Below are 26,826 nucleotides of genomic sequence, written 5' to 3' on the forward strand. Positions count from 1 at the left end.
AATCATCAAAGAAGATATGCTGCCAAGAAGTCAGTGGCAGTTAGGCAGAGTGGTTGAAACTGTCAAAGAGAGTGATGGATTTGTTAGACGAGTGAAGGTACAAGTAGGAGGAAGAAAACGTGATCAACCCTCCAAGCCCACAATCATTGAAAGGCCCATCCAGGAATTGGTGGTGCTTCTTGAAGAAGAGTATCTGTTAATGGCTTGGGTGATACCCTCACATCAGACCAAGTAATTATTTCTAAAATGCTTTTTAGTCATTACATACATTCATGAAACTAAAAGGAGGTCATGTAAAGGTTCAGAATCATGTTCTGATTGATTTTCAGTTTGTTCTGTTTATTCATCATTCCATGATTGGTGGGAGTGTAAATGACCGTATATGGTTGTGTCACTTAAAATTTTTCTTGAGGATGTTACATGTTTCAGCATGTTTCTTGAGCATGTTAGGTTATGTAGTAGGGGGAGTAACACAGAGGTAATTAGATCAGCAGAGAGAAGAGCGAAGATGCATGTTACTCCACATCCATGTATATATATATATATATATATATATATATATATATATATATATATATATATATATATATATATATATATATATATATTTATATATATGTGTGTTTTCCAGTGAGCAGAGACTAAAATCTACTTAATTTCATTTTAGTTCCCTTTGGTAAAGCAGAGCGAGGTATGTGTGTCGACATATGTTATAGTTTATTATAAATCCTATGAGCCTGTTAGCATGTACATGTTAATCTTCGAGCTTTTTTTGTTAATTAATCGTTTCATATTGTCTTCATTCACTTTATCATTTATATTTTATATGTTTCTCTGTAAATGTGAACTTTATTTATAGTTTTTTTTTTGTATGTGAGTCGTATTTATTTGTTATGTTGTTTCTTTGTGTAGTTTCATGGTGCTACGCAAACTAAAGTTTAATGGCGTTCTTCACGAGCGAAATAAAGAAAGAAGCACCCGTCGGAAACTCTGTGTCTCTTTTATGGATACCATTGGGCAGCTACACTGTACTAAACAAGTGTTTGTTTGTTTCTTGGTTGTTTATCCATTTATAGAATTTGTAATTCTATGTTTTATATAAAAAACTTTCTATTGGCTTCTATTAGGGGTCGCCACAGCGGATCATCCATATTCATGATCCGCATGTTTGATTTGGCACGTTTGTACGCTGGATGCCCTTCCTTACCCAACCCTCCCCATTTATCCGGGCTTGCGACCGGCACTAAGAGTTCACTGGATTGTGCAACCCTAATGGCTGGGGTTGGTTCTCTGACCGGAGAGCGAACCCGGGCCGCAGCAGTGAGAGCACCGAATCTTAAACTCTAGACCACCAAGGAACCTAATTCTATGTTTTATATACACTTTCCAATTAAAGGTTCCTAAGAGAACTAGTTCATTAGTGAAATTCAAGATTCATCTGCACAATTTATCAATTCAAGAAACATTTAACAAAAAAAGTTGAATAGATATTTAAGGTTGACAGATTATGACTAGTTTAACCATTTTGCATTGAATGACTCATAAAATGAACTGATGCCAATATTTCACTATTTAGGCGAAACTAGTATAATATATTTAACAGCAGACAATTGTACACAATCAATTAAATGAATGTGCTAAAGCATTCGCAATTTTATCAAAATAACAAGAATTGATTTTATGATGTGCACATGTGACTAAATAATGTGAAGTTTGAACAAGTAGTTTTGAGAATTTCATTTCTGGTCTGACAAATGCTCTAAAGAAAAACTGTAGAGCTTCATGAGATTCACCTTTGACCCATTTTAGACAAGTTGATCATTGGTTGATCTGATATCACAAACTCTGTGGGTGAGAGCCAGTATAATTTTTTCTGATCAACATGACAAACAATTGATAATGTAGGAAACAGCAGACAATTTTACACAATTGAATCAATCAGTGTACCAAAGCATTTAGACTTTGTTCAAAGCACATGTGATGACATGATGAAGAGGTTGAACAGAATTTCATTTCTGATCTGAGAAACGTTCCAGTGTAATTTATGATATATTTTAACAAATCATTTAATATTTGTGCTAATATGTTTTGATTTATAATATCAGTCTACTGTACCTGCACAGTATTAGTCCAGATGTCCTTAACTCCTAATTTTACAGGCACTCGGATGAAAATGTCCACGTTCAAATCCCTGAGGTAATTCTCCACCTGAGAGGAAATAAGGTTGTCATTATCACACTATGTATTTCTTTCCAGATAGTAGCATATCAGATGTTTCCTTTTATTCTTTTAATTATACCTTTAATATTTGTTGAATTGGTTTCTGGAGGTCATTTTTCCCTGCAGTTAAGTTTATGTGGATGGTGGAATTCTCGTGCCTTGACAAGAGATTGTAAAAAAAAAAAAAAAAAAGATGTATGAATATTTGAGTCTACCCTTTCTGTATTACAATATTTTCCATTTACTAAAATAAGAATATGGCAAAACTTTTTAATATTAATAATTATACATATCTATTTGAGCTAGAAATCAGTAAATTCACTGACCTGATCAGTGCAACATAGATGGCATATTTAAAATCAATTGACTTGTCTTTGGACAATTTATTGTCCCCTTCATGCTTATCATTGTCACTGGAAATTACAGGATATTTGTGTCAGTTTGTTAAACAATTGTTATTTGTTTTAAACTAAATTAACCGTTTCCATACAATATTATTGATTATTATTATTTTTTTTTTTAACTGTACTTAAGTAATTTTTCTGCCTACTTTAAACTTTTCCGGGGCATTGAAGGTATAAGCAACTTTTACTCTCTACTCGACTACATTTATGATTCAGTAGATTTTTTTTCACTCTACTATATTTGAATGGACGATGAGCGTTACCAATTATATTTTGGACCTCTGTTGGAGATGTCATAAAGGCTCAACACTCCCCTACCCACATCTAAGCAACATTTTAGCACCACTGCCCTCATTTTTAGTCCAAAAAGTGCTTAAATAAATCCAAAAAAACTTTGAAAACCAGCTTAAGTTGAAGTTGAATAACAAGATCGCTCCATTTTGAGACTGAGAGGTGCATCAAATTACAGTTAGCTCTAAATATTAGTTTTTTCTTTATCTAAAATAATTTACTTTGATTTGTCTATTAAATACTAATTGTTCTTCTATTTTGTGAAATGATCCTGTAATTTGATTTATTAACTGAAGATCCCTTTTTTGACAGATTGCTTTACTACTTTGACTTTTTTTTCCTTTGTCTTGTTTGAGCTTTGAGCTCATGTTAAAGAGACTGTTGTGTTGATCTTAATGTTAAGGTGTACAATTTTATTTGTATTCTAGGAAATAAACATCACAAATCAACCGTTTTTGGCTTTTCACTAACGTGTTGAAGACTATGTTGAATTCAATATATGTCAAATGCTCAAGTACTGTTCAAATCAGATAATCAGAGACTTTTTTTTAAGACTTTTACTCGAATCATATTGGAATTAGTGACTTTAACTTGTAATGGATTATGTTTTGCAGTAAGGTACCTATACTTTTCTATACTTTTACTCAAGTAGAATTTTCAGGTACTCTTTACACCAGATCATAACAGGCCACTAAACACACACTTTAGACCACAGGTCATCTTGCCATTTTATGTGGCCTGCAAGGGCTTTAAATTTGCATGATTACTTTAAATAAGTTCTATGCTAATATCCCACAGTGCACATCAATTTATTCAACAAATGGAGATCTGAAATATCAACAATCAATCCCAAAATGTCCAAGAAAAATAATTTTGACGCAGAAGAAAGAAATTTTTAATGAAACATGGGAAAGCGAATATATGTTCATGCTTCGAGAAGACAACCAAGTGCGTATTTTTTTGTTATGAGGCTGTGTCAGGGGTGAAGGAGTACAATACACATCGCCATTTTGACACAAAAAAAAGGCCAGTATTATAAATATACCCTTTAAGAAAAACATCAAATTGTCCGAGAATTAGAAGGCAGACTGCAATCACAGCAGGAAGTGTTTACTTAAGCTCCAGCCAAAAATATTATAATCAATTTGGCCCGCAACTTAGACAGTGTTTTAGATTTTGGCCACTTATGTTGAGTTTGACACCTGCTTTAGACTGTAAGGACATATTTTGGGATGAGGGTGGAAACGTCTCCAGGTTACATATGTAACCCTGGTATCCTGAGGAAATAAGATGCTGCGTCAAAACGATTCCGCGTTGTCCACACTCAATCACGTATGTAATTGGTCCAATGAAAAAGCCGCTGTCACCGGCGGGGTGATTTCACACCTATAAAAGCTATAAAAGCAAATGAAATGAAGCCGGCGATAGCTTTTGAAAGGGAAGGAAGTGCTGCAGGGATGCTGGCAGTGTGGAGACGTAGCATCTCGTTCCCTCAGGGAACCAGGGTTAAATATGTAACCTGGAGACATTTTCTTTCAGGAACTCGAGCAACGTCAACAACCCTTTTTGTGGACGAGAGTCCAATATCACCAAACTGACCAGTCCCTGCCTAGTGTGTAAGACCACAGCTAGGTCGAAGGACAAATGGGCCAGGAGCGGCACTTAGGTAAAGGTTAAAAACCTGACAAAGGTCAGTGGGGTGGACCAGCCTGCATCGTTGCAGATGTAATGGAGGGAAACTCCAGAGGACCAAGCCTTAGAGGCTGCCACACTCCGGGTTGAGTGCGCTCTGGCCCAAATGGAGCCGGGCGACCATAGGATGGAATTGCATCTACAATCCACCTGCTAAGCATCTGCTTGTTCATCCGCTTGAAGGCCATAGCAGATGAATAGTTGTTCTGACTTTCTCCACGGACCCGTCCTGTGGACATAAATGTCCAGTGCTCACACTGGACACAGCCGGTTCAGTTTCGCCTGGTCTGGGGCCTGAAAATGAGGAGGATCCAGAAAGGAGAAGAAAGGAGAAGGACACGGAGAGACCCTGATGATCCCCAACTCTTAAGAGAGGAACTGGCCAGTAGGAACGCAGTCATAATTGTGAGAAACCTCCTAGATGCCTCTTTCAATGGCTTGAAGGCGGGCTCAGATAGAGCCTTCAGCACAACGACCAAGTCCCACGCAAACACTTTAGGTCACACTCTGCCTGATGATTGCCCTGCCAGGGGGCATGATACGCCAAAATGGCAGATGCATAGACTTCAAGGGTGGACGGAGCTAATCCCTTGGCAAACTGCTCTTTAAGCAATTCCAGCACTGAACCAACCAGGCAGTTACTGAAATAAATTCGTACTGATACCACCATATACTGAGCCCTTTAGTGGCATACAACCACCTAGTGGAGGGAGCTCTGGATTGGAGAATGACCTCCACCTCGGTGAAGAGACTGGACAGTTGGAGTTGTGCCCCCCCAGGGGCCACAGCCACAGTCTTCACAACTTCAATTCAATTCAGTTCAATTAATTTTTATTGGTATAGCTTTTTTAATAATGAACATTGTCTCAAAGCAGCTTTACACAGATAATGTAGTGTTCAAAATTAATAAGATGTTCTTTATAAGTTTACGTTTTTCCAATAGAGGAATCTCCCAGGGAGGTTGTTTTAGAAGGGCTACCAGGTCCACAAACCATGGTCTGTCTGGCCACTGTGGGGCCACCAGGAGGAGGTGGACTTCGTCTACACACTTTGTGAAGGTGCGAAGTGAGAAGGCAAGACCATACGGAATAACCCAGTATTGGTAAGCTTCGGCCCTAAAAGTTGTCTGAATTTCTCCTGTGAGAAGAATAGATGGATACATGAAAATATGCATCATTCAGATCTATCGTGACAAACCAGTCCTCGGATCTGATTTGCGACATGGTCAGGGTCAGCATCTTAAACCTGAGCCTCATTAGTGAGTGGTTCAGATGACGTAGATCTGGAATAGGATGCCGGTGGAGACTCTGGGGCGGGACGGGCACCACGTGATGAGGTGCACCATGCCATTTCCCGGTGGAATCCCCAGAACGTCCCACATCAGGACTACTTGGCTGAAGCCCTCTTATTGAAAATGACAGTCCTCAGATCTGTTATCTCACGGGGCTTTGGCCCAGAACGTCACACAGGATCCCTAGCAGGGGAGAGTGTAAGTTGCAATGCTCTGTCTTCAAACCTCCTGGTGATGAGAGGTGCTGGGTTGTTCCTGGGACTGCACCTGCCAGGCAGCCCCATGAGACTGACGTTGGGAGCAACCGCTGGAATGCTGCCGGTCCAGAAAAAAGGCAGACCCGGATGTGGAGGTTGTGTCGTAGGTCTCAAAAAGCGCTCATCAAACTTACATGGCCACGGCACAAGTTGCAACCTCCATTAAGTTCTTGCTAACGCTGGCTCGCAGAGTGTAGCCCTGCTCCTCAGGGGAAGAGAATCGGAGCTAAAAGCTCTCGTCGCAAGGGGGAGAAACTGCCGAAAGGTGTGCTTCCGAAGCTTGCAACTGAGTGTTGGACCAGGCAGGTGAGGCAGGAGAAAGGGACATGCCCATCTCAAATCCCTCTGCAAGGTCCATCTGCGAGCCCCAGGAACTAGCGGGCTGCTCTGCCTCAGCAAGAGTAGGGCCAGAATTGTGTGAAGCGGTGGCACCCTCCTTGAAGAGTGCCCACCAGAAGCTGAGCGTTCGCAGACATGCAAGCTCAGTGAGTGCAGATGGCTCCCTCAAGAAGCCACTGAGCATGCTCCACTCCCAGGCAAGCCACATATAGGCTGGATTTATTTTATAAATTTTTTGCTTGCCTTCTTTTTATATATTTTTTCGGACATCAAAGAACATGTAAAGAAATGCCACACAGATAATGAGCCAAGTTCAGGGATAGTTACCTGCCATGACACCATGCTCCCCTTAATAATGCTCTGTGGATTTCTCCATTTTGTTGTCCCTCATTAATGTTTTTTCTCCCAGACTCACATATTAAGTGTGCAACTTGCTAGTTATCTGCCCACATTTTACTTTCTCACACTGTTAGATTGATAACCTGGATGCTGACCTTCAAAAAAATGACTTGAGCCATTATTCATATGTTGTTTCTTCTATTTTGGATTGTCTAAGGATTAAGACTTTTTTTAAAAATTATTATTAATAACAAATAATTGCTAATTGTGGCGTGCAAACATTTTTAATATTTTAACTGTAATAAAAAATATTTGTTTTATATTTTTAATCATTTTTATAAATATGAACAATCAAAATAGAAAGATCCATTCTAAACAAAAAAAAAAAATCTAAACAAAAAAAAGTTAATTGTGTAAGAAAGCTTGTATTTGTAATGTTTTTCATTAGACATTAAAAATGTCCAGTATTTTAAAAGATGCCAATGCAATCCATCAAGTTAAATGTACTAGTTAATATGATATAAGCACAAACCTGGAAGCAGTTGCATTGAACGTCATTTTTCCTTCGAAGTTACTGTCTTTGTTTATGGTATACGTAACATCAAATACAGCCTACAGAGGTGATACAGGAAGTGAGAGATTGCATAATTTTTCTAAAGTTACCACAAAGAAAAAAGATGATCTAAATCCTAATATCTAAATTTGTGAATGTATTAATATATTAAACAACCTTGACTTGTTATTCCTGAACTCTTCACCCCAATTTAAAAAAGTTGGGACAAAAAATAGAGTGATATAATAAAGTGTGTAAAACATAAATATAAACAATAAATATAAACTGTAACAATTTGCAAGCTCATAAATCCATATTCTATTCACAATAAAAAAAAAAATAAACATTTTAAATGTTTAAACTGAGAATATTAATAATTTTAAGGAATCATTTAACCTATAAAGTTTTACCCGTTATAGGTTACAGTTTTACCTATAATAATTTGGACATAATTTGGAAAATATAACAATAATATAATAATCCAATTGTTTAATTTTAATAACACTTACTTTTTATAGATTTTTGTTGCCCCATTCCAACTTTTTTGAGACGTTGGCGCAATACAATTCAAGATGGCCTTAATTGTTTCTTATAATTATACATTTATCTTAGAATGGTCCATTCCCTACATTTTTATTTACATTTTACACAGCATCCCAACTTTTTGTAATTGGGGTTGCATTATTTATCCATCCAATAATTCCAAACTTACACTACTTAAACTCATCTATGTGCTAGACAAATCTTGAAACTCATAACTACTATTTACCTTATTACCATAATCAACATTTTAATTAGAAACTTTATTTGGACTCACCAAATTATTTGTTTTGAAGATGGGTTTACTGATGTAACAAGTAGTCTCCCCCAAGACAGCGTTTTCATCACTGTCCACAGATACACACTCCAATCTGCCCTGCGCAGAGAGAAACCAACATAGACATCTTTTTTCATTTCCTCCTCAGAGTCCAGTCTAAACATGCATCCATGTGTGCAATTTTGATAATCATTCCTTGATATACAGATATTCTCCAACTCCACTATAAATAAGAACCAAAGCATATCATTCTGTACTTCAGACACTTGCCTGTTTAGTGGTGAATCGTCTGAAGGAAAGTCCGAATGGGTATTTGAGAACGACTCGACTGTTATAGGAGTTTTCCCCTCTGTTCTGTATGAAAACTGTCACATTCATCTCCTGCATTATTCCAACCTCTATAACTGAGTGTCTAATAAAAGTAAAAGAAAAAACAAAACACAGTGAAAACACCGACATGTCAGGATTCTGATGAGTGTTTCTGCTAATCATTTAGTCCATTGTTTTCCCTCCATTGGTTCTCCCCATTCATCTTACCCAGAAAAGTTTAAATCCACTTTGAGATTATCGATGCAAACGCTTTCGTTTCTGCAGTTTATTTCCAAATCCAGCTGAGAAAATAGTTCACAAAGTGATGTCATGTTCACAGTCTAACATTTTCATAATTAATATAAAAAAACAAAAAAAAACATAACTGATATAACTGTATGTACATATATTAATGTGCAAATAAATGTAATGTGTAATTATTGACAATGCTTTTGCCACTGTAGCAATAATTATACAAAATGTAAATATTTTATATTTTTATATTATATTTATATTTAATATATATTAAATAAAAAATATACTGCTTCAGTTCTAATATGAAAATCTGTAGACTCCCAGCACTTACATTATAATCCGCTGTGTACTTTACGGTAGGAGGGAGCATAGGACGTAAATTGCCTAAGCTTTGACTGGGGAGACCCTCAAATGTATACACTAACTCATTAATTATTGGGTTTATTGCATCATTGGGACAGGCCTGTAAAAGTAGGAGGAAACAAACAGCGAAATTTAAGGCAAAAATAATCATCTTAATTAAGAATAAAATAGATCTAATTACTTAGACATTGAAAATATGTACAATATTAAGATATGTTCTTAATGTATATTAATATATGAGTAGAATAGTTTTTTTTTTCACTTGTAGTTGTAGAGAAAAATGAAAGGAACTGTTAAAGATTTCTCAAGTAATTATGGAAAACTAAGGGAAGATTAGAATAATAATTGTATTTTTTGCTGTTAGAGACTCGGAATTAAAAACATTAATTGACTGCTTTCCCAGATCATTGTAATTATTTATTAATCCTCCAATATTTTCAATTGAACACAAAAAATAAGAAAAAAATAAATAAATTAAATAAAATAAATATATATATACAGTGAGGAAAATAAGTATTTGAACACCCTGCTATTTTGCAAGTTCTCCCACTTGGAAATAATGGAGGGGTCTGAAATGGTCATCGTAGGTGCATGTCCACTGTGAGAGACATAATCTAAAAAAAAAAAAAATCCAGAAATCACAATATATGATTTTTAAACTATTTATTTGTATGATACAGCTGCAAATAAGTATTTGAACACCTGCCTATCAGCTAGAATTCTGACCCTCAAAGACCTGTTAGTCTGCCTTTAAAATGTCCACCTCCACTACATTTATTATCCTAAATTAAGTTGCACCTGTTTGAGTTCGTTAGCTGCATAAAGACACCTGTCCACCCCATACAATCAGTAAGAATCCAACTACTAACATGGCCAAGACCAAAGAGCTGTCCAAAGACACTAGAGACAAAATTGTACACCTTCACAAGGCTGGAAAGGCCTACGGGGAAATTGCCAAGCAGCTTGGTAAAAAAAGGTCCACTGTTGTAGCAATCATTAGAAAATGGAAGAAGCTAAACATGTCTGTCAATCGCCCTCGGACTGGGGCTCCATGCAAGATCTCACCTTGTGGGGTCTCAATGATCCTAAGGAAGGTAAGAAATCAGCCCAGAACTACACTGGAGCTGGTCAATGACCTGAAAAGAGCTGAGACCACCGTTTCCAAGGTAATACACTAAGACGTCATGGTTTGAAATCATGCATGGCACGGAAGGTTCCCCTGCTTAAACCAGCACATGTCCAGGCACGTCTTAAGTTTGCCAATGACCATTTTGATGATCCAGAGGAGTCATGGGAGAAAGTCATGTGGTCAGATGAGACCAAAATAGAACTTTTGGGTCATAATTCCACTAAACGTGTTTGGAGGAAGAAGAATGATGAGTACCATCCCAAGAACACCATCTCTATTGTGAAGCATGGGGGTGTTAGCATCATGCTTTGAGGGTATTTTTCTGCACATGGAACAGGGCGACTGCACTGTATTAAGGAGAGGATGACTGGGGCCATGTATTGCGAGATTTTGGGAAACAACCTCCTTCCCTCAGTTAGAGCATTGAATATGGGTCGAGGCTGGGTCTTCCAACATAACAATGACCCGAAGCACACAGCCAGAATAACCAAGGAGTGGCTCTGTAAGAAGCAGATCAAGGTTCTGGCGTGGCCTAGCCAGTCTCCAGACCTAAACCCAATAGAGAATCTTTGGAGGGAACTCAAACTCCATGTTTCTCAGTGACAGGCCAGATACCTGACTGATCTAGAGAAGATCTGTGTGTAGGAGTGGGCCAAAATCCCTCCTGCAGTGTGTGCAAACCTGGTGAAAAACTACAGGAAACATTTGACCTCTGTAATTGCAAACAAAGGCTACTGTACCAAATATAAATATTGACTTTCTCATGTGTTTAAATACTTATTTGCAGCTGTATCATACAAATAAATAGTTAAAAAATCATACATTGTGATTTCTGGATTTTTTTTTTTAGATTATGTCTCTCACAGTGGACATGCACCTACGATGATAATTTCAGACCCCTCCATGATTTCTAAGTAGGAGAACTTGAAAAATAGCAGGGTGTTCAAATACTTATTTTCCTCACTGTATATATATATATATATATATATATATATATATATATATATATATATATATATATATATATATATATATATATATATATTAATGTAGGTGCAATGAAATAATCAAATAATTCATTTGAAATCAAATATTAATATCAATATAAGGTAAGCTTGTTTTTGTCAATAAAAAAAAAAAAAACATTTAGCAGGAAATGTGTCCACAATATATATATATATATATATATATATATATATATATATATATATATATATATATATATATATATATATATATATTATAAAAGTTTTAAAAGGAGAATTTTAAATACCTCTATTAAAAAAGCATGCTCATTGCATTTTTCCTGGAGTGACACAGATATCATGCTAGAGAGATCACGCATTTTCTCTGAAAAGTAGGCCCGGTAGCTTTGTTGTTTGACATCAAGTTTTATGGTATATTTAATTGTTGCATTTAAGTCTAAATAAAGAGAAATAACAACATTTGTAAGCTTTCTGGAGACAAGCATACCATGTTATTTTATTTGAGCAACTATTGCATTAATTAGATATAAGAATAGGCAAAAGAACCTGATTGGGGATCATTTTTTAATCTATCCATTGTGAAACACAATTTTAGGGTGTTTCTCAAATGACTGTTGCAGTCAATGTCTCGGGTGGGGATTTTGGACGGGTTGTAGGTTAGGGTGTTCTGCAAATCCACGATAGGTCTCGATCTAAAACAAAACAACAATGGAAATTCAACATTAAACAAAGCATTTTCACTTATTGTGTTGCAATACAAAATCCTAAATGGACTTTGACATAGATTTTGAGCTACGCCATTGACAAACAAAATTTTTAAGCTACACAAATCAAGCTAATTTACAAATATAGGCTCTGTCCTAGTGCCAGGCTCAAACTGTGCAGTTTTGCCTACAATTTGTTAGTCTGAGACAAATTTTAAAAAGGCTAAAGGTTAAAGTTTGTAGTCTTTGATTGCTGGTTTGTTCACTGACAGCCAATTAATGGCAATTTTTTTTTTTTTTTGATTCTGGGAGTGATTTCAAACTCTTTTCTGCAGTGTGACTTCTCCTACAACTGTTAAACCAAGAACCAGTAGGGGTGCCGAACCATTGGCGCAATTAGCGTGACAACCACAACCCACCTCAGGAAAATGTGCAAACGAGTCAGGTGAACAGTACAGCAAGAAGAGAAACGTATTAAGTTATGAAGGTAAAAGGAGTGTTTGTATGAAGATTACATCATCAAGCATCAATTATTTTTATTATTATTATTATTATTATTATTATTATTATTATTATTATTATTATTATTACTATTATTATTATTATTATCAAGGCATGTCATGAACAAAATCAACTTTACAGATTGTTTTTGTTTGATGCTTGCTACCATTAGTGAGAGAATTCAGATCTGAACGTGTCACGGATTGATGACGTAAAACTTCGGATGAGTCTTTTTCTTGTGTGTGGCAGTTTTTGACATTATAATATATACTGAGATCCCACAGTGTGACATGTGGATCATGTTCGTTCAGTCTGACAAGCTGCAAACACACAGTGTGCACCCGGCATGACACGATGCCTACAAGAAAACCTGTTCTGATCAAAGGACATATGGTCACATACACACTGCAATGGTTTTACAACAAAAGATGAACATGAATGTGCAAGAATTATTGAAAAAATGTGGTAATTTTACAAAGAACCATGGCATATATCCGGCTTATAGACGCATATCCACGAAGACATTAGTATTTGCATCTAATTGTGGTTCTACCATGTATTGACACAAAAAGGTAACTATGAATGTCACATCTTTAAAAAAAAAATAATAATAATAATAATATAAGCACAGTAAGGAAAAATAAATTATACAAATCCCATTTAAGTCTATGTCAATATGCAAGAGGCCACTCTGTGGGAGATCTATCTACATATGCTAGTGCTGCTGCTATCAATTGTGTTGATAAATCTCTAATCAGTGGACTACGAGAGAGATAGACTTCTGGTGAGAAAATAATTTTGGTTTGCAGCCTGTTTTTAAACCCATCAGTGAAAACTGCTGCTGCTGATAATCTCACACCAGCATCACACCAACTATTGTGAGATCTGAAACGTCAGACCTTAAAAGTGTGACTGCTCCTTTGGAACCAACAGCTAGGTCTGGCAGCTGGTCTTGACTGTGGTCGAGAGAGGACTGACTCAGAGAAATACCAAAATATTGCAGCCCAGGGCGTACAGATGAGCCACTGATTCTCTGTCAGTAGAGAAACACAAAAGATAATTGATCTTGAATTAGTGAATACAAATTCCTTTGACTGTTGTGTAAATTTTGGTATCGTTTACATTATCTGCTGAAAGAAGATAACAAACTATGTAAAATTAAGCAGGTTATGTAGAATTGTGCAGAGAGACATTAAATAAAATATGTATAAAGATATAAAGGGAGCAAAAATGCTGAATCATCTGCATAACCCAGTCCCTGATTGAGTTGGTTGGGTCATTGTGTTGGAGCCAATATATACACCAGATCAAAATGGCAAGATTGGTATTGCCCTACACAGCATGGTACACCCAGCAAAGCCTATCCCCAGGTCTTATTTCTCCTTTCTGTATTACTTATACACCAGTTGATGCATAAAAGCCAAAGCTACCAAAGATTTAAAAAATCATCAATACAGATATACTGTATCTATCAAATTAGATGCTTATTAGACACCCCATGCACAATCTAAGAAGAAACATTTCATTCATTCATTCATTTCTTTTACTGCAAGTTATGACGTGGTAAGGTTTCCAGACTAGCGCTGTTCGCAGGAAATAACTTTATCTACGTTTACACACTATCACCTTCATAAAATGTAATTTTAGCAATACAGTGCTAGGGATAGGGATAGGATTAGTAAGAAGGAATTGAGAGCAGCGATTAAGAGGATGAAGAATGGAAAGTCGGTTGGACCAGATGACATACAGGTAGAAGCATGGAGATGTTTAGGAAAAACGGCAGTCAAACATTTAACAAGATTGTTTAACAAGATTTTGGAAGGTGAGAGGATGCCTGAGGAATGAAGAAGGAGTGTGTTGGTACCGGTTTTTAAGAATAAGGAAGATGTTTCTAAAGGGAATTAAGTTGATCAGTCACACCATGAAGTTATGGAAAAGAGTAGTGGAAGCCAGGCTGAGAGAAAAGGTGACCATCTGTGAGCAACAGTATGGTTTCATGCCGAGGAAGAACACCACAGACACATTGTTGCTTTGAGAGTGTTGATGGAGAAGTATAGAGAAGGTCAGAAGGAGATGCATTGTGTGTTTGTGGATTTAGAAAAAGCATATGACAGGGTGCCGAGAGAGGAGTTTTGGTATTGTGTGAGGAAGTCAGGTGTGTCAGAGAAGTATGTGAGGGTGGTGCAGGACATGTATGAGGACATTGTGACAGCAGTGAAGTGTGCAGTAGGAATAACAGACTGGTTCAAGGTAGGAAGTCGGACTGCATCAAGGCTTTGAGCCCTTTCCTGTTTGCAGTGGTGATTGACAGGTTCAGGAGTCTCCATGAACTATGATTTGCGGATGATATTGTGATTTGTGGTGAAAACCCAGCCATTATGGATGCACAAGCCAGTGCACTCTTATTGCCGGTCCCAAGCCCGGGTAAATGGGGAGGGTTGCGTTAGGAAGGGCATCCAGCGTAAAACATGTGCCAAATCAGATAAGCGGATCACAAATGAGAATTTCATACCGGATCGGTCGAGGCCCGGGTTAACAACGACCTTGACATTGGGCTACTGTTGGCCGAAGGAGGAGAAGGAGAGGAGGAAGACGTCTACAGAGACGGCAGGGAAAGGAGCAGTGTAGGAGAGTGGAGGCTCAGGTTGGTACTTTAAATGTTGAGACCCCTAATAGGGGAGCAGCCGGAAGAAGAAGAAGAAGATTGTGATTTGTGGTGAAAGTAGGGAGCAGTTTAAGACGAAAATAGTTCTGGCAGGGTGGAGTGGGTGGAGAAGAGTTTCAGGAGTGATTTGTGATAGAAGGGTATCTGCAAAAATGAAAGGAAAAGTTTATAGGACTGTAGTGAGCCCTGCTGTGTTGTATGTTTTAGAGACAGTGGCACTGACTAAAAGACAGGAGGTGGAGCTGGAGGTAGCAGAGCTCAGGATTTTTGAGGTTTTTGTTGGGAGTGACGAGGATGGACCTCAAACCTTTTTAAAACCACCTCGTATATATTGTATATAAGATATTATATATCTTACTTTACTTTTTTGCAATACAGAGGATTCTGTGGTTTGCTAAATTGCAAGAGTATAAGTGATTTCTATAATGATTAGTGATTGTAAGTTTAGTGATTGCTATTGGCCTGAATTCTGTTGTGTTGGACCAGCCAAAGAATAACTCAAATTGGGTTTCGTTTATCTCAGCATTTGAGCAGTGCAAACTAGGTGCTTGAATGTCGACTGAGCACATCAATATTAAATGTAAAATTTCTGTTTATTACAACACATTTGAAATAATGAAATCTGAATGACAATAGGAAGTTATTATACACTTTTTTCTGACCTGTGAATGGGTGGTGGCAATATCTGCATTTCTTCCATTAAAGATGTAGATGCTGCCCTGGCCATTGTCCTCTAGAGGAGCTCCTACCACTACATCCATCTTACCATCCCTGTTTAGATCTGCAGGGCTGGCCAACGTCATTCCAAACCTTCCTCTTTGTCCAGGAATTCCTTTCAGTTTCTTTTTATATATTACCTGTAAAACATGCAGAAGAAAGTTTGTGGGTTGCTAAAGAACATACAGTAAGGTTAATCGTAGGTCACTATTAAAGTAAACATTTCCTACAAGAGAAACAAAAACAGCCCATGCCTGGAGGGATCTGGAGAGGGCAAATTAATTGCCTTAAAAGAATGGCTGTATTTTGGGCCCTGAAATACTTCCTCCTGCATCTAAGTGGCATTCCCTGCACAGGTCCTGCTACATTTGTTTTGGTTTATGTGGCCTTTTTTCTGCTCTGATTAACAGGCTCTCTGTAGTCAAGCAACTGATCTTCAAGGGGTGCTTATATTCAACAACGTTCTCAAGTCTAGCAAACAGTATAGAATTTTCAATGCTGTCAAAAGGTGCTCTAAGGTTGAGCAAAACAAGTAAAGAGACAAAACCTTGATCAGAGGCCAATAACAGGTAATTTACCACCTTAACTAGTGCTGTCTCTGTGCTATGATGAAGCCTAAATCCTAAATGATACATTTAGAAAATGTTATGCTTAAGTATATGTGAGCCTAACTGCTGTGCTACAGCCTTTTTTTTTTTAATTTTGGAGATAAAAGGGAGGTTTGATATTGGCCTGTAATTGGACAGCTGACATGGGTCAAGGTCGGGTTTCTTAATTAGAGGGTTGATATCTGCCAGTTAGAAGCATTTAGGTACATAACCAGTTCTAATGGAAGATTTTATTAATTTTTAAACAGGTTCAATTTCCTCTGGAATTATCTGTTTGAAGAAACTTGTAGGCAAGGGAACGAGAATGCAGGTTGATGATTTTGATGAGGAAATAAATGAAATTGAGTCAATCTCTTAAATAGGAGTAGAACTTTGTAAATGATTGACTTTTATAATTACACTGCTGTCTACTGGGTTATTTGTAAAATAGTTTGGATTTATATTAATTGTCTGGATTTCTTACCTAATGTTTTCAACTTTATTATTTAAAAAGTTCATTACTCCCTATTGATGGTGTGCATGTGAGTGCAGTGCTTTTATTTCCTGTTAATTTTGCTACCATGCAGAATAAAAATCTAGGATTATGCTTGTTATTTTCTATGAGGGTGGAGAAATATGCTGACCTAGCAGCACTAAGAGATTTTCTATAATGTAGGAGGCTTTAATTCCATGCTATTTAAAATACTGTCAAATTTGTTTGACACCATTAATGTTCTAATTTCCGAGTGGTTTGTTTTAAGGTGCCTGTATGATCATTACACCACTGTGCTATTTTTTTTTCCTGATAGTTTTGGTCTTAAGGGGAGCTACATCATCTACAGTGTAGCGGAACGTTAATTCTGTTAGTACAGTGACCCAGCCAACTCTGTGGGGTCAGATGAAGATCTAATTAACATTGTCAATTCCGGAAGATTATTTATAAAACTTGCTGCTGTAGCTGACGTGAATGTACGCTTAACACTATAACGTGGTGAGGTACTGATGAAATGACTGAGGCAGATTTTAAAAGAGATGAGGTAATGGTCTGAAATAGCTTCAGACTGTGGATTTATGACTACATTTGTTTATTTTTTATCCAAATGTTAATAACAAAACAAGAGTGTGTCCATCAATATGAGTGGTCAATCCACACTCTGACTAAGGCTTCTGCACTTACCTACTGTACCTTGTTCCTTTTCATTATCTTAATAAGGACATAAACAGCTTTGTGTCTGAGTCTTGTTTTGCCTCCACACCCCCAGACCCGCTCAGGTCCAGCCTTCCATGTAAACCCATGTTCCAGACCCTGAACCCTACTCTGGTGAATCAGGAGAGTGTAAGGCATTCCTGCTCCAGCGGTCCCTTGTGTTCCACCACTGGCCACTGTCCAATGCCTCTGATGCAGGAAAGTTTTCCTTCCTGAAGGGGCTGCTCAGGAGAAACGCACTGACATGGGCCACAGCTGTGTGGAACCAACAGCCTGCACTGTGTGCCTCCTTGTTTATGTTCACGAGTGTGTTGATCACCCTTTGCAAGGAAAGGAGGCCTCTAATAGACTGCTTTTCCTAAGCCAGGAAACTCTATTCCCTTACTGGCTCTGATTGACCATGGGGCAGAGAACAACTTTTTGGATGCTAAACTAGCATCACAGGCTGACCTATTGACTGCAACAATGGATCATTCCATCTCAGTCTATGCCTTCGACTGTAAACTTCTTGTACTCTCTGGGAATTACCGTGAACAGATCCAGCTTAACCTGATACCCTCTCCAGTCAACCCTCTAGTGCTGGGACACTCCTGGCTTCCTAAAAACAACCCTCACATTGACTAGACTGTCGGGAGGGTCATCAACTAATGTCCACACATGAACCATGTATTGACTACCTTAATAATATCATAACTAAAAATAAATATCACCTACCCCTCATTAACTCCAAGGTGCCACCATCTTCACCAAGCTCAAGATCAGAAATACCTAACACTTGGTTATGATAAGGGAAGTGAACAAGTGGAAAACTGATTCACAAGCCACCTCAAGTACACCGTCATGCCGTTTGCCACTGGTAAATTATGTCCTCACGGACCACTTTTGCTTTGTGTACCTGGATGACATCTTGGTTTATTGTGCAACTTGCACTTCCCATTACCTTAATAAAACCTCTGCTCACTTCAGCCCTGTGTGTAAGTAGTACTTCTGGGTCCCCCATTAATGTATGTGTCACAAAATATGTAAAAAGTCTATGAGTAAAGAAGACACTATACTATTTAGGAAGTTGTGATTGTATTATGTTTTTGGTAGCTAAAGACAATTAAAATAGGATAAATCGTTATTTTTAAACATATTATTTTGATCAAATTAATTCTCAGTAAATGTCAAATGTTAATAAGTAGAGACTTCTGAGGTTTTCTTTAATCTGAGATTGACAATCTTTGGTATAATGGGCAATTCAAAGGTGTTAAACTACTCTTGAACAGGCATTTTAAGTTAGATCTTAAGAATACCAGGACAAATTATGCTATGTTACCTTAGCATTGTTGTGTTTTTTATCTTTACCTGTGATCTCGTAAAGGTGTAGACAAAAACCTTTCCTTCCTGATCCCTCGCATTATGCATTGGAGCAGAAACAAGTAGAAGGTCCGACAATGTATTAGAATCCAAGTCCACCACACATAACTCAGCACCATAATAGGCACCAATTTGAGGCTGTAAAAAAAAAAAAACAACAAGAAGATGTGGATGTTTCTGATTCAGGAGAATGCACAATTTACATCTTTAGGATCGAATACTGTGTAGCAGAGCTGTGAGGAACAATTAACTATGTAATGTATTGAAATTTAGCTTTTATAGTATAAAGGAGTAACTAATTAGATCACCTCCGGAGAATCCAGTGAATGAACAGTGCCGGTAGTGTCTGATATGATCACTTTGCCTTTGTGATTATTTCTTGGAGCTCCCTGAATAATGTAGTTATTTTGCTCTACATTTGCTACTGTCATGGAATAACCTGTGAACACAGGAGAGGCGGTCAGGAGTTATGCTTAATTATTTTACATATTTACTCCCAGATATATTACAGCACTATATACAGACATCCAATTCATATGAGGTGGTATCCAAAAGTTTATCGCTGTTCAAGCTCTGTCTCTTTTACTGAATGTCCTCTGTCATGCCCGGTTTCACGCAGAAATTCAGTTAGCTCTTTTTTCTAACTTGCTGTTCATGATAAAATTGCAGACTTGGTAACGCACATAGTCAGAATAGCACCAGTTGTACAGCTCCCGATGTACACAGGACAATGTTTTTTTGACACACTGACTTATGAAGGCTCCCTGTGGCTGTCCATGCAGCCTTGTGCTGTCATCTGTTGGTTGCCATCTTTTGCAGAATACAAACTTTCACAGATAAGCCATAACATACATTTTTTATAAGTACACCATTTGCCCCAAAACAGCGTTGACCCATCAAGTCAAAACTCTAAAGTAGTAAATCTGGTACTTAGTGGGAGGTGGTAGTTCAGTGGGTAAGGCTCTGGTTAATGTTTGGAAGGCACAGGGTTCAAGCCCTGGTATCACCAAGCTGCCAATGTGGGTCCTGTAACCTGTTAGCCTTCGCCACAGATTTTGGGACTTACAGCTGAAAATGCACTACCTATCTTTAAATGTTAACAGTTCCTGACAAAAACGTTTGGAAAGAAGACACTTTGAGCTTTACTGTAAATAATCAAATTTGATATTGCTCAAAAAGAGATTAAGTTATATGTAACCGGGTGGTAGATTAAGGTGTGTTAATTTCTTTATGTCATCGCATGTGCATGTGGTGCGGTGCACCTGAGAGTGGAAATAGGGGAGCTAATAGGGATATAGGCTTTACTTGTACTGTTTTTTTATGTAAAAGATCCAGTATCATCCATTATAAAGTACATTTTAAAAAGCATCGCAAATTTCTGACCCGTGTTGTTTTCTAAAGGGTGATGGTTCTTTCCCCCATCAGATACCACAGCTTCCGCTCGGATCTCGGCATGCTTGACAGACATATCTTCATGGATAAATGCTCACCAACTAAAACTCAACCCCAGCAAAACAGAACTGCTGGTCATCCCAGGCGATTCATCTCTAGGTTAAGATCTCCAAATAACACTTCATGACTCTCTGCTCTCCCCTTCAGCCACTGCTCGTAACCTTGGGTTAACTATGGACAATGAACTGTCCTTCTTCCCACATGTTGCTAATGTGTCTCGTTTTTGTAGGTTTCTTCTCTACAACATCCGAAGGATTCGACCATTTCTGTCCACACAGGCTGCCCATGTGCTTGTTCAGTCTCTTGTAATTTCAAGACTCGACTACTGCAACTCTCTGCTGGCAGGTCTTCCCCTGAACGCTATCTGTCTACTGCAAATGATCCAAAATGCAGCTGCACGGCTTGTGTTCAATCAGCCCAAGTTATATATATATATATATATATATATATATATATATATATATATATATATATATATACAGTGAGGAAAATAAGTATTTGAACACCCTGCTATTTTGCAAGTTCTCCCACTTAGAAACCATGGAGGGGTCTGAAATTGTCATCGTAGGTGCATGTCCACTGTGAGAGACATAATCTAAAAAAAAAATCCAGAACTCACAATATATGATTTTTAAACTATTTATTTGTATGATACAGCTGCAAATAAGTATTTGAACACCTGTCTATCAGCTAGAATTCTGACCCTCAAAGACCTGTTAGTCTGCCTTTAAAATGTCCACCTCCACTACATTTATTATCCTAAATTAGATGCACCTGTTTGAGGTCGTTAGCTGCATAAAGACACCTGTCCACCCCATACAATCAGTAAGAATCCAACTACTAACATGGCCAAGACCAAAGAGCTGTCCAAAGACACTAGAGACAAAATTGTACACCTCCACAAGGCTGGAAAGGGCTACGGGGAAATTGCCAAGCAGTTTAGTGAAAAAATTTCCACTGTTGAAGCAATCATTAGAAAATGGAAGAAGCTAAACATGACTGTCAATCTCCCTCGGACTGGGGCTCAATGCAAGATCTCACCTCGTGGGGTCTCAATGATCCTAAGGAAGGTGAGAAATCAGCCCAAAACTACACAGGAGGAGCTGGTCAATGACCTGAAAAGAGCTGGGACCACCGTTTCCAAGGTTACTGTTGGTAATACACTAAGACGTCATGGTTTGAAATCATACATGGCACGGAAGGTTCCCCTGCTTAAACCAGCACATGTACAGGCACGTCTTAAGTTTGCCAATGACCATTTGGATGATCCAGAGGAGTCATGGGAGAAAGTCATGTGGTCAGATGAGACCAAAATAGAACTTTTGGGTCATAATTCCACTAAACATGTTTGAAGGAAGAAGAATGATGAGTACCATCCCAAGAACACCATCCCTACTGTGAAGCATGGGGGTGGTAGCATTATGCTTTGGGGGTGTTTTTCTGCACATGGAACAGGGCGACTGCACTGTATTAAGGAAAGGATGACCGGGGCCATGTATTGCGAGATTTCGGGGAACAACCTCCTTTCCTCAGTTAGAGCATTGAAGATGGGTCGAGGCTGGGTCTTCCAACATGACAATGACCCAAAACACACAGCCAGGATAACCAAGGAGTGGCTTTGTAAGAAGCATATCATGGTTCTGGCATGGCCTAGCCAGTCTCCAAACCTAAACCCAATAGAGAATCTTTGGAGGGAGCTCAAACTCCGTGTTTCTCAGCGACAGGCCAGAAACCTGACTGACCTAGAGAAGATCTGTGTGAAGGAGTGGGCCAAAATCCCTCCTGCAGTGTGTGCAAACCTGGTGAAAAACTACAGGAAACGTTTGACCTCTGTAATTGCAAACAAAGGCTACTGTACCAAATATTAACATTGACTTTCTCAGGTGTTCAAATACTTATTTGCAGCTGTATCATACAAATAAATAGTTAAAAAATCATATATTGTGATTTCTGGATTTTTTTTTTTAGATTATGTCTCTCACAGTGGACATGCACCTACGATGACAATTTCAGACCCCTCCATGATTTCTAAGTGGGAGAACTTGCAAAATAGCAGGGTGTTCAAATACTTATTTTCCTCACTGTATATATATATATATATATATATATATATATATATACTCTGAATTAGAATAAAATAACCCCAGTGGAATTTGTTGGCCTTCTGCGTATCATTGCAACGGCCACAGATTTATGGAGAAGTGCCATGGAAATACATTTCCTGCATTTTTTTTTTTATTTTATATATAAATACATGAAATCAGTCCTGGAGCAATCCTGAAAAGTACTGGGTTGAAAGCCATTTGGATCCCACTTCATGTACAGTTTGGACATTGGACCTCTTTGAATGTTTAAAGGCTCTGGCATGGAGGAGTTGGTGTTGGATTTATGATGATCTCAAATGTTGAGCTGTTTTATTAGTTGCTCAATAGCTTCTGGTTCCACAACATCAACTGACTGTAGAAAAGACATTACTCATAATCACACACTTCGGTGCTCATGGTAGTTCTTACTTTCCAGTGTTTTGTATTGTTTTAAGATTTATAATCACACTTTTGATAACACCAACATGAGGTTAGGTTCCGCATTAGAGTCTGGTTACTCTCAAGGTTTCTTCCTTATAAAATCTAGGTTTTTTTTTTTTTTGCCACGGTCGCCCCAGTCTGCTAATCAAGGATAATTTTTTGATCCGTGTCTTTTTTGAGATTGGATTAGCAGTAAATAGAGCAATATTAGTACCATTGAACTTGAATATTTCAATTAAGGATGGAACAGCTTAAGTCCTTAATTGTCATATTCAAGTTCGCTGCTAATAATATCGCTAACATAATCGCATTGCCATAGCAAGATATGTTTTAACTCCAAAGAAAGACATATGGCTGTGAGCGTCAGGTGCGCACAAAACATTCCTTGGCAGTGTTTTGGCTTTTGTACAAAATAAAAAATGTTACTTCAATGGCTTCAGATGAGGTTTGAATGGATTCTTACCTAAATAACTGTCATCATTGTCACCCTTCTGAAATGATCCTGAAGGTTCTCCACTGTTGTACATCTGATAGCCACCTTTCCATTGAAAGGCTCCAACTGCACCCATTATTATTTGACCCTAAGAATAAAAACTTTAAATTAGCTCCTAAATTTTATTTGCGTTGTAACATTTGGATAGTATAAGAATATAACAAATGTATAAAACTTGGTGTTTATTTGCCAAGCATTTTCACACTTGGGTAATATCACATGATTTGCTATAATCACATGATTTGCTATAATCACAATGGAGACACAAGAAGAAATCTAAACCAAATACTTGAAGATTGAATTTGGAAACACATATACATGGTTTAGAAATGCATATTAGATATATAAATATTTTGTCAGAAAATAAATGTATCAGTAGTCAAATTCTAGGCCAATGTTTCTTGTTTTCTTGGAAAGAAGAACCTTTAATCTAGGATAAATATTTTTTGCTTGTTTCAACTTGATTTTAATTGAGATTTTGTAACCATAAAGTATTGTGTTCGAGGTACTGGAATAAAATGTACTTCTAAAGAATTTCCTGGTTCGAGTCGAATAGTATGGGATGGGTTTGATCTTCCGTCCACACTGTGACGGCATTTTTAGTCAACAAAAAACGTAGTTCCCATTCAGGAACAAGAGCTGCGTCAATAAGGCTTTGGGAACGCTTCCGCGTTGTCAACGCTCTGAATCATGTGTGTAATCCATCTAATAGAAAACGTGGCATCACCGGCAGGGTGATGCACTAGATCCTGATTGTTCAGGAAGTGCTTTGTTTGTGTTTGTCCCCTTACAGGTTTTTGGTAAGTAGTAAATGTCTAAAAAATATGGAAAGAAATAAAATCAAGCGATTGTCCAGATTGTGCACAAAAGACAGCGTGTAACAGCTTCCGAGCCCTAGGAGAAGATGCTGAATCTCCTGCCAGGTCCCAATGCAAACCCCATGAGCTCAATTGCCTGAACCATGAGGAGTCACTTCTTGACTTGAGTAAGAGCACCACCTCGAGGAGTGCTCTCTGGGAGTGAAGCGTTTGCATAGACATGTGAGCACACGTGCATGGCGCAATGTGTGCAAAATATTCACAGAATGTATGAAGAATGTGCGCAGAATGTGTGTGCAGAGTGGTTTGTTACAATAGATCTGAATGTATGCATATTTTCTTGTATCTATTTTTCCTTCTCACTGTAAGGTCCTATGGTTCGCTTTCAGGGAACTGAAGCTTACCAATATCGGGTCCTTTCATTTGGTCTTGCCCTCTCACCCCGCACCTTTAAAAAGTGTGTAAATGCAGCCCTGGTGCCTCTGAGATTTCATGGTGGTACTTTGGCACATCAATTACTTAGAGATGCTGGCCATGCTTCTAGCATTGAAGCATTTTCTCCCAGACCTCAAAGATTATCACGTGCTGATCTGTTCAGACACCACTGCGCTGGATTCAAACATCAACCATCAAGGAGGTCTGTGCTTGCACCCCCGGTACAGGCTGGCACAACAGATCCTTCTGTGGGCCCAGTAAAAGTTCCTCTCTGTGAGAGCAGCTTACATCCCGGGACTGTTGAACAAGGCAGCAGACACCCTGTCAATGCAGGGGTTAAGACCCGGGGAATGGTGGCTCTATCCTCATGTGGTTGAGCGGATTTGGGAGAAATTCGGCAAAGCCTGGGTGTATTTGTTTGTGTATCAGGAGATGTCGCACTCTGGTTCTCCCTTACCCCTCCAGCCCCACAGGGGTTGGATGCCATGGCTCAGACATGACCAAAGCTACGCCTGTATTTGTTCCTCCCTGACGTGCTGCTTCTGGGAGTTCTGAAGAGAGTTCACCGGGACGGAGTCCATCTCTTCCTGGTGGCTCCAAGGTGGCCAGGCAAACAATGGTTCATGGACCTGGTTGCTCTCCTTGAGCACCCTCCCTGGGAGATTTATCTGTGCAGTGATCTCCTCTTCGAGGCCGGGGGGCGCCATAGTCCACCACCACCCAAGTTGTGGAGGCTGTGGCTGTGACCCCTGAGAATGAGGAGGTTGCATACACTGTTCAGTGAATGGTGCAATCAGCACCAACTGGATCCAGTTAACTGCCAGGTTGGTTCAGTGCTGAATTTCCTTCAAGTACATTTCGCCAAAGGGTTGGCTCCATCCACCGTTAAAGTGTGTGCGTCCGCTATTTCGGTGTTTTATCCCACCCCTGGTGGGTTAATCACTGGGTAGAAACCCGCAGTTGATGCATTTTCTTTGCAGCACCTGGAGTCTGAGGTCTCCAGTGCAAACTAGAGTGCCTGCGTGGGACTTGGCTGTTGTTTTTTAAGGCTCTATCTGAGCCAATCTTTGAGCCATCAAGACTGTGTTCCTTCTGGCCAATTCATCTCTTAAGAGAGAAGGGGATCTTAAGGCCCTTTCTGCTCCTTTATTTCTGGAGTTCATTTCAGGCATGGCAAGTCCCTTTCTGTACCCTAGAACAGGAAATGTCCCTAAAGTGCCATCGGTCATCCAATGACCTGTTATGCGCCAGGCATTCTTTCCTCCTCCTTTTCAGGCCCTAGACAAGGAAAAGCCAAACCAGCTGTGTCTGGTATGAGCACTAGACATATACGTCCACAGAACAAATCTGTGGAGGAAGTCGGAACAACTGTTTATCTGCTATGACCCTCCAAGGCCTCCCTGCAAACAAGCAGATGGATTTTGGATGCTAGGTTTCATAACCTTGAGGTCAGTGCCACTCCAGGCACCTCTGTCCTTTGACCTAGCTGTGTGCCTACACACTAGGAAGGCACTGGTCAATCTGGCGGTATTAGACTCTTATTCCCAAAGTTTTTTTAATGCAGCTTGAGGCCACACTGTCAGCATCCCTGCAACGCTTCCTTCCTTTTTCAGAAGCTAGCGCAGGCTTCACAACATGGGCTTTTATAGCTTCCTAGTCATGACATCACCCCGCCAGTGACGTGCTGTGCTTGGCCGTGATTATACAAGTGATTCAGAGCATGGACAACGCAGAAGCGTTCCCAAAGCATTGTTGACGCAGCCCCTCATTTCCTCAGAGAACCATGGTTACATACCTAAACTGGAGACGCTTTTAAAAAAGGTTCCCCAAAGTGGATACATTTTAACTTAATTTAAATGTAATATTAAACAATAATAATATGAGCTCTAGTGATTTACATCATGTGCTTGAGTCTGGCCATGAATAATTTTTTTCCCTCCCACCAGGAAATAAAACAAAACAAAGACGATATAAATTTATTTAAAACAATACTCTGACAGCACTTCATTTGAGCTTATGTTTAAATATTACATAGAAACAGATAGAGGTTTCCAAGCTTGGTGAAAGTTTATTAAAAGTGATACAAAACAACTAGTTAAACATTTTTTTAAAAGGTTT

The 26,826-nt window shown here is 38.6% G+C and overlaps 1 protein-coding gene and 1 long non-coding RNA gene across 4 annotated transcripts in view; one reads left to right on the forward strand and one right to left on the reverse strand.

Moving 5' to 3' along the window:
* LOC310734703 (integrin alpha-M-like) overlaps positions 1-26,826 on the reverse strand; it is a 266,739-nt gene that overhangs the window by 66,167 nt on the left and 173,746 nt on the right. The window contains exons 11-25 of one of the 3 annotated variants that reach the window (XM_083557076.1): positions 23,426-23,543; positions 19,294-19,424; positions 18,974-19,123; positions 15,778-15,972; positions 13,350-13,483; positions 11,792-11,937; positions 11,533-11,681; positions 9,099-9,230; positions 8,741-8,814; positions 8,474-8,615; positions 8,204-8,302; positions 7,366-7,445; positions 2,547-2,633; positions 2,300-2,378; positions 2,116-2,208 (exon numbers count right to left, since the gene is read on the reverse strand). In XM_083557076.1, coding sequence (XP_083413202.1) covers positions 2,116-2,208; positions 2,300-2,378; positions 2,547-2,633; positions 7,366-7,445; positions 8,204-8,302; positions 8,474-8,615; positions 8,741-8,814; positions 9,099-9,230; positions 11,533-11,681; positions 11,792-11,937; positions 13,350-13,483; positions 15,778-15,972; positions 18,974-19,123; positions 19,294-19,424; positions 23,426-23,543 — 1,809 coding nt within the window. The remainder of the gene's footprint in view (positions 1-2,115; positions 2,209-2,299; positions 2,379-2,546; positions 2,634-7,365; positions 7,446-8,203; positions 8,303-8,473; positions 8,616-8,740; positions 8,815-9,098; positions 9,231-11,532; positions 11,682-11,791; positions 11,938-13,349; positions 13,484-15,777; positions 15,973-18,973; positions 19,124-19,293; positions 19,425-23,425; positions 23,544-26,826) is intronic. The other 2 variants (XM_083557073.1, XM_083557075.1) reach the window with 2 other exon arrangements.
* LOC310734807 overlaps positions 1-26,826 on the forward strand; it is a 195,283-nt gene that overhangs the window by 55,765 nt on the left and 112,692 nt on the right. The window lies entirely within an intron of this gene.

Source organism: Silurus aristotelis (assembly GCF_946808225.1).
Source record: "Silurus aristotelis genome assembly, chromosome: 12".
In the NCBI taxonomy this organism is placed as follows: Eukaryota; Metazoa; Chordata; class Actinopteri; order Siluriformes; family Siluridae; genus Silurus; species Silurus aristotelis.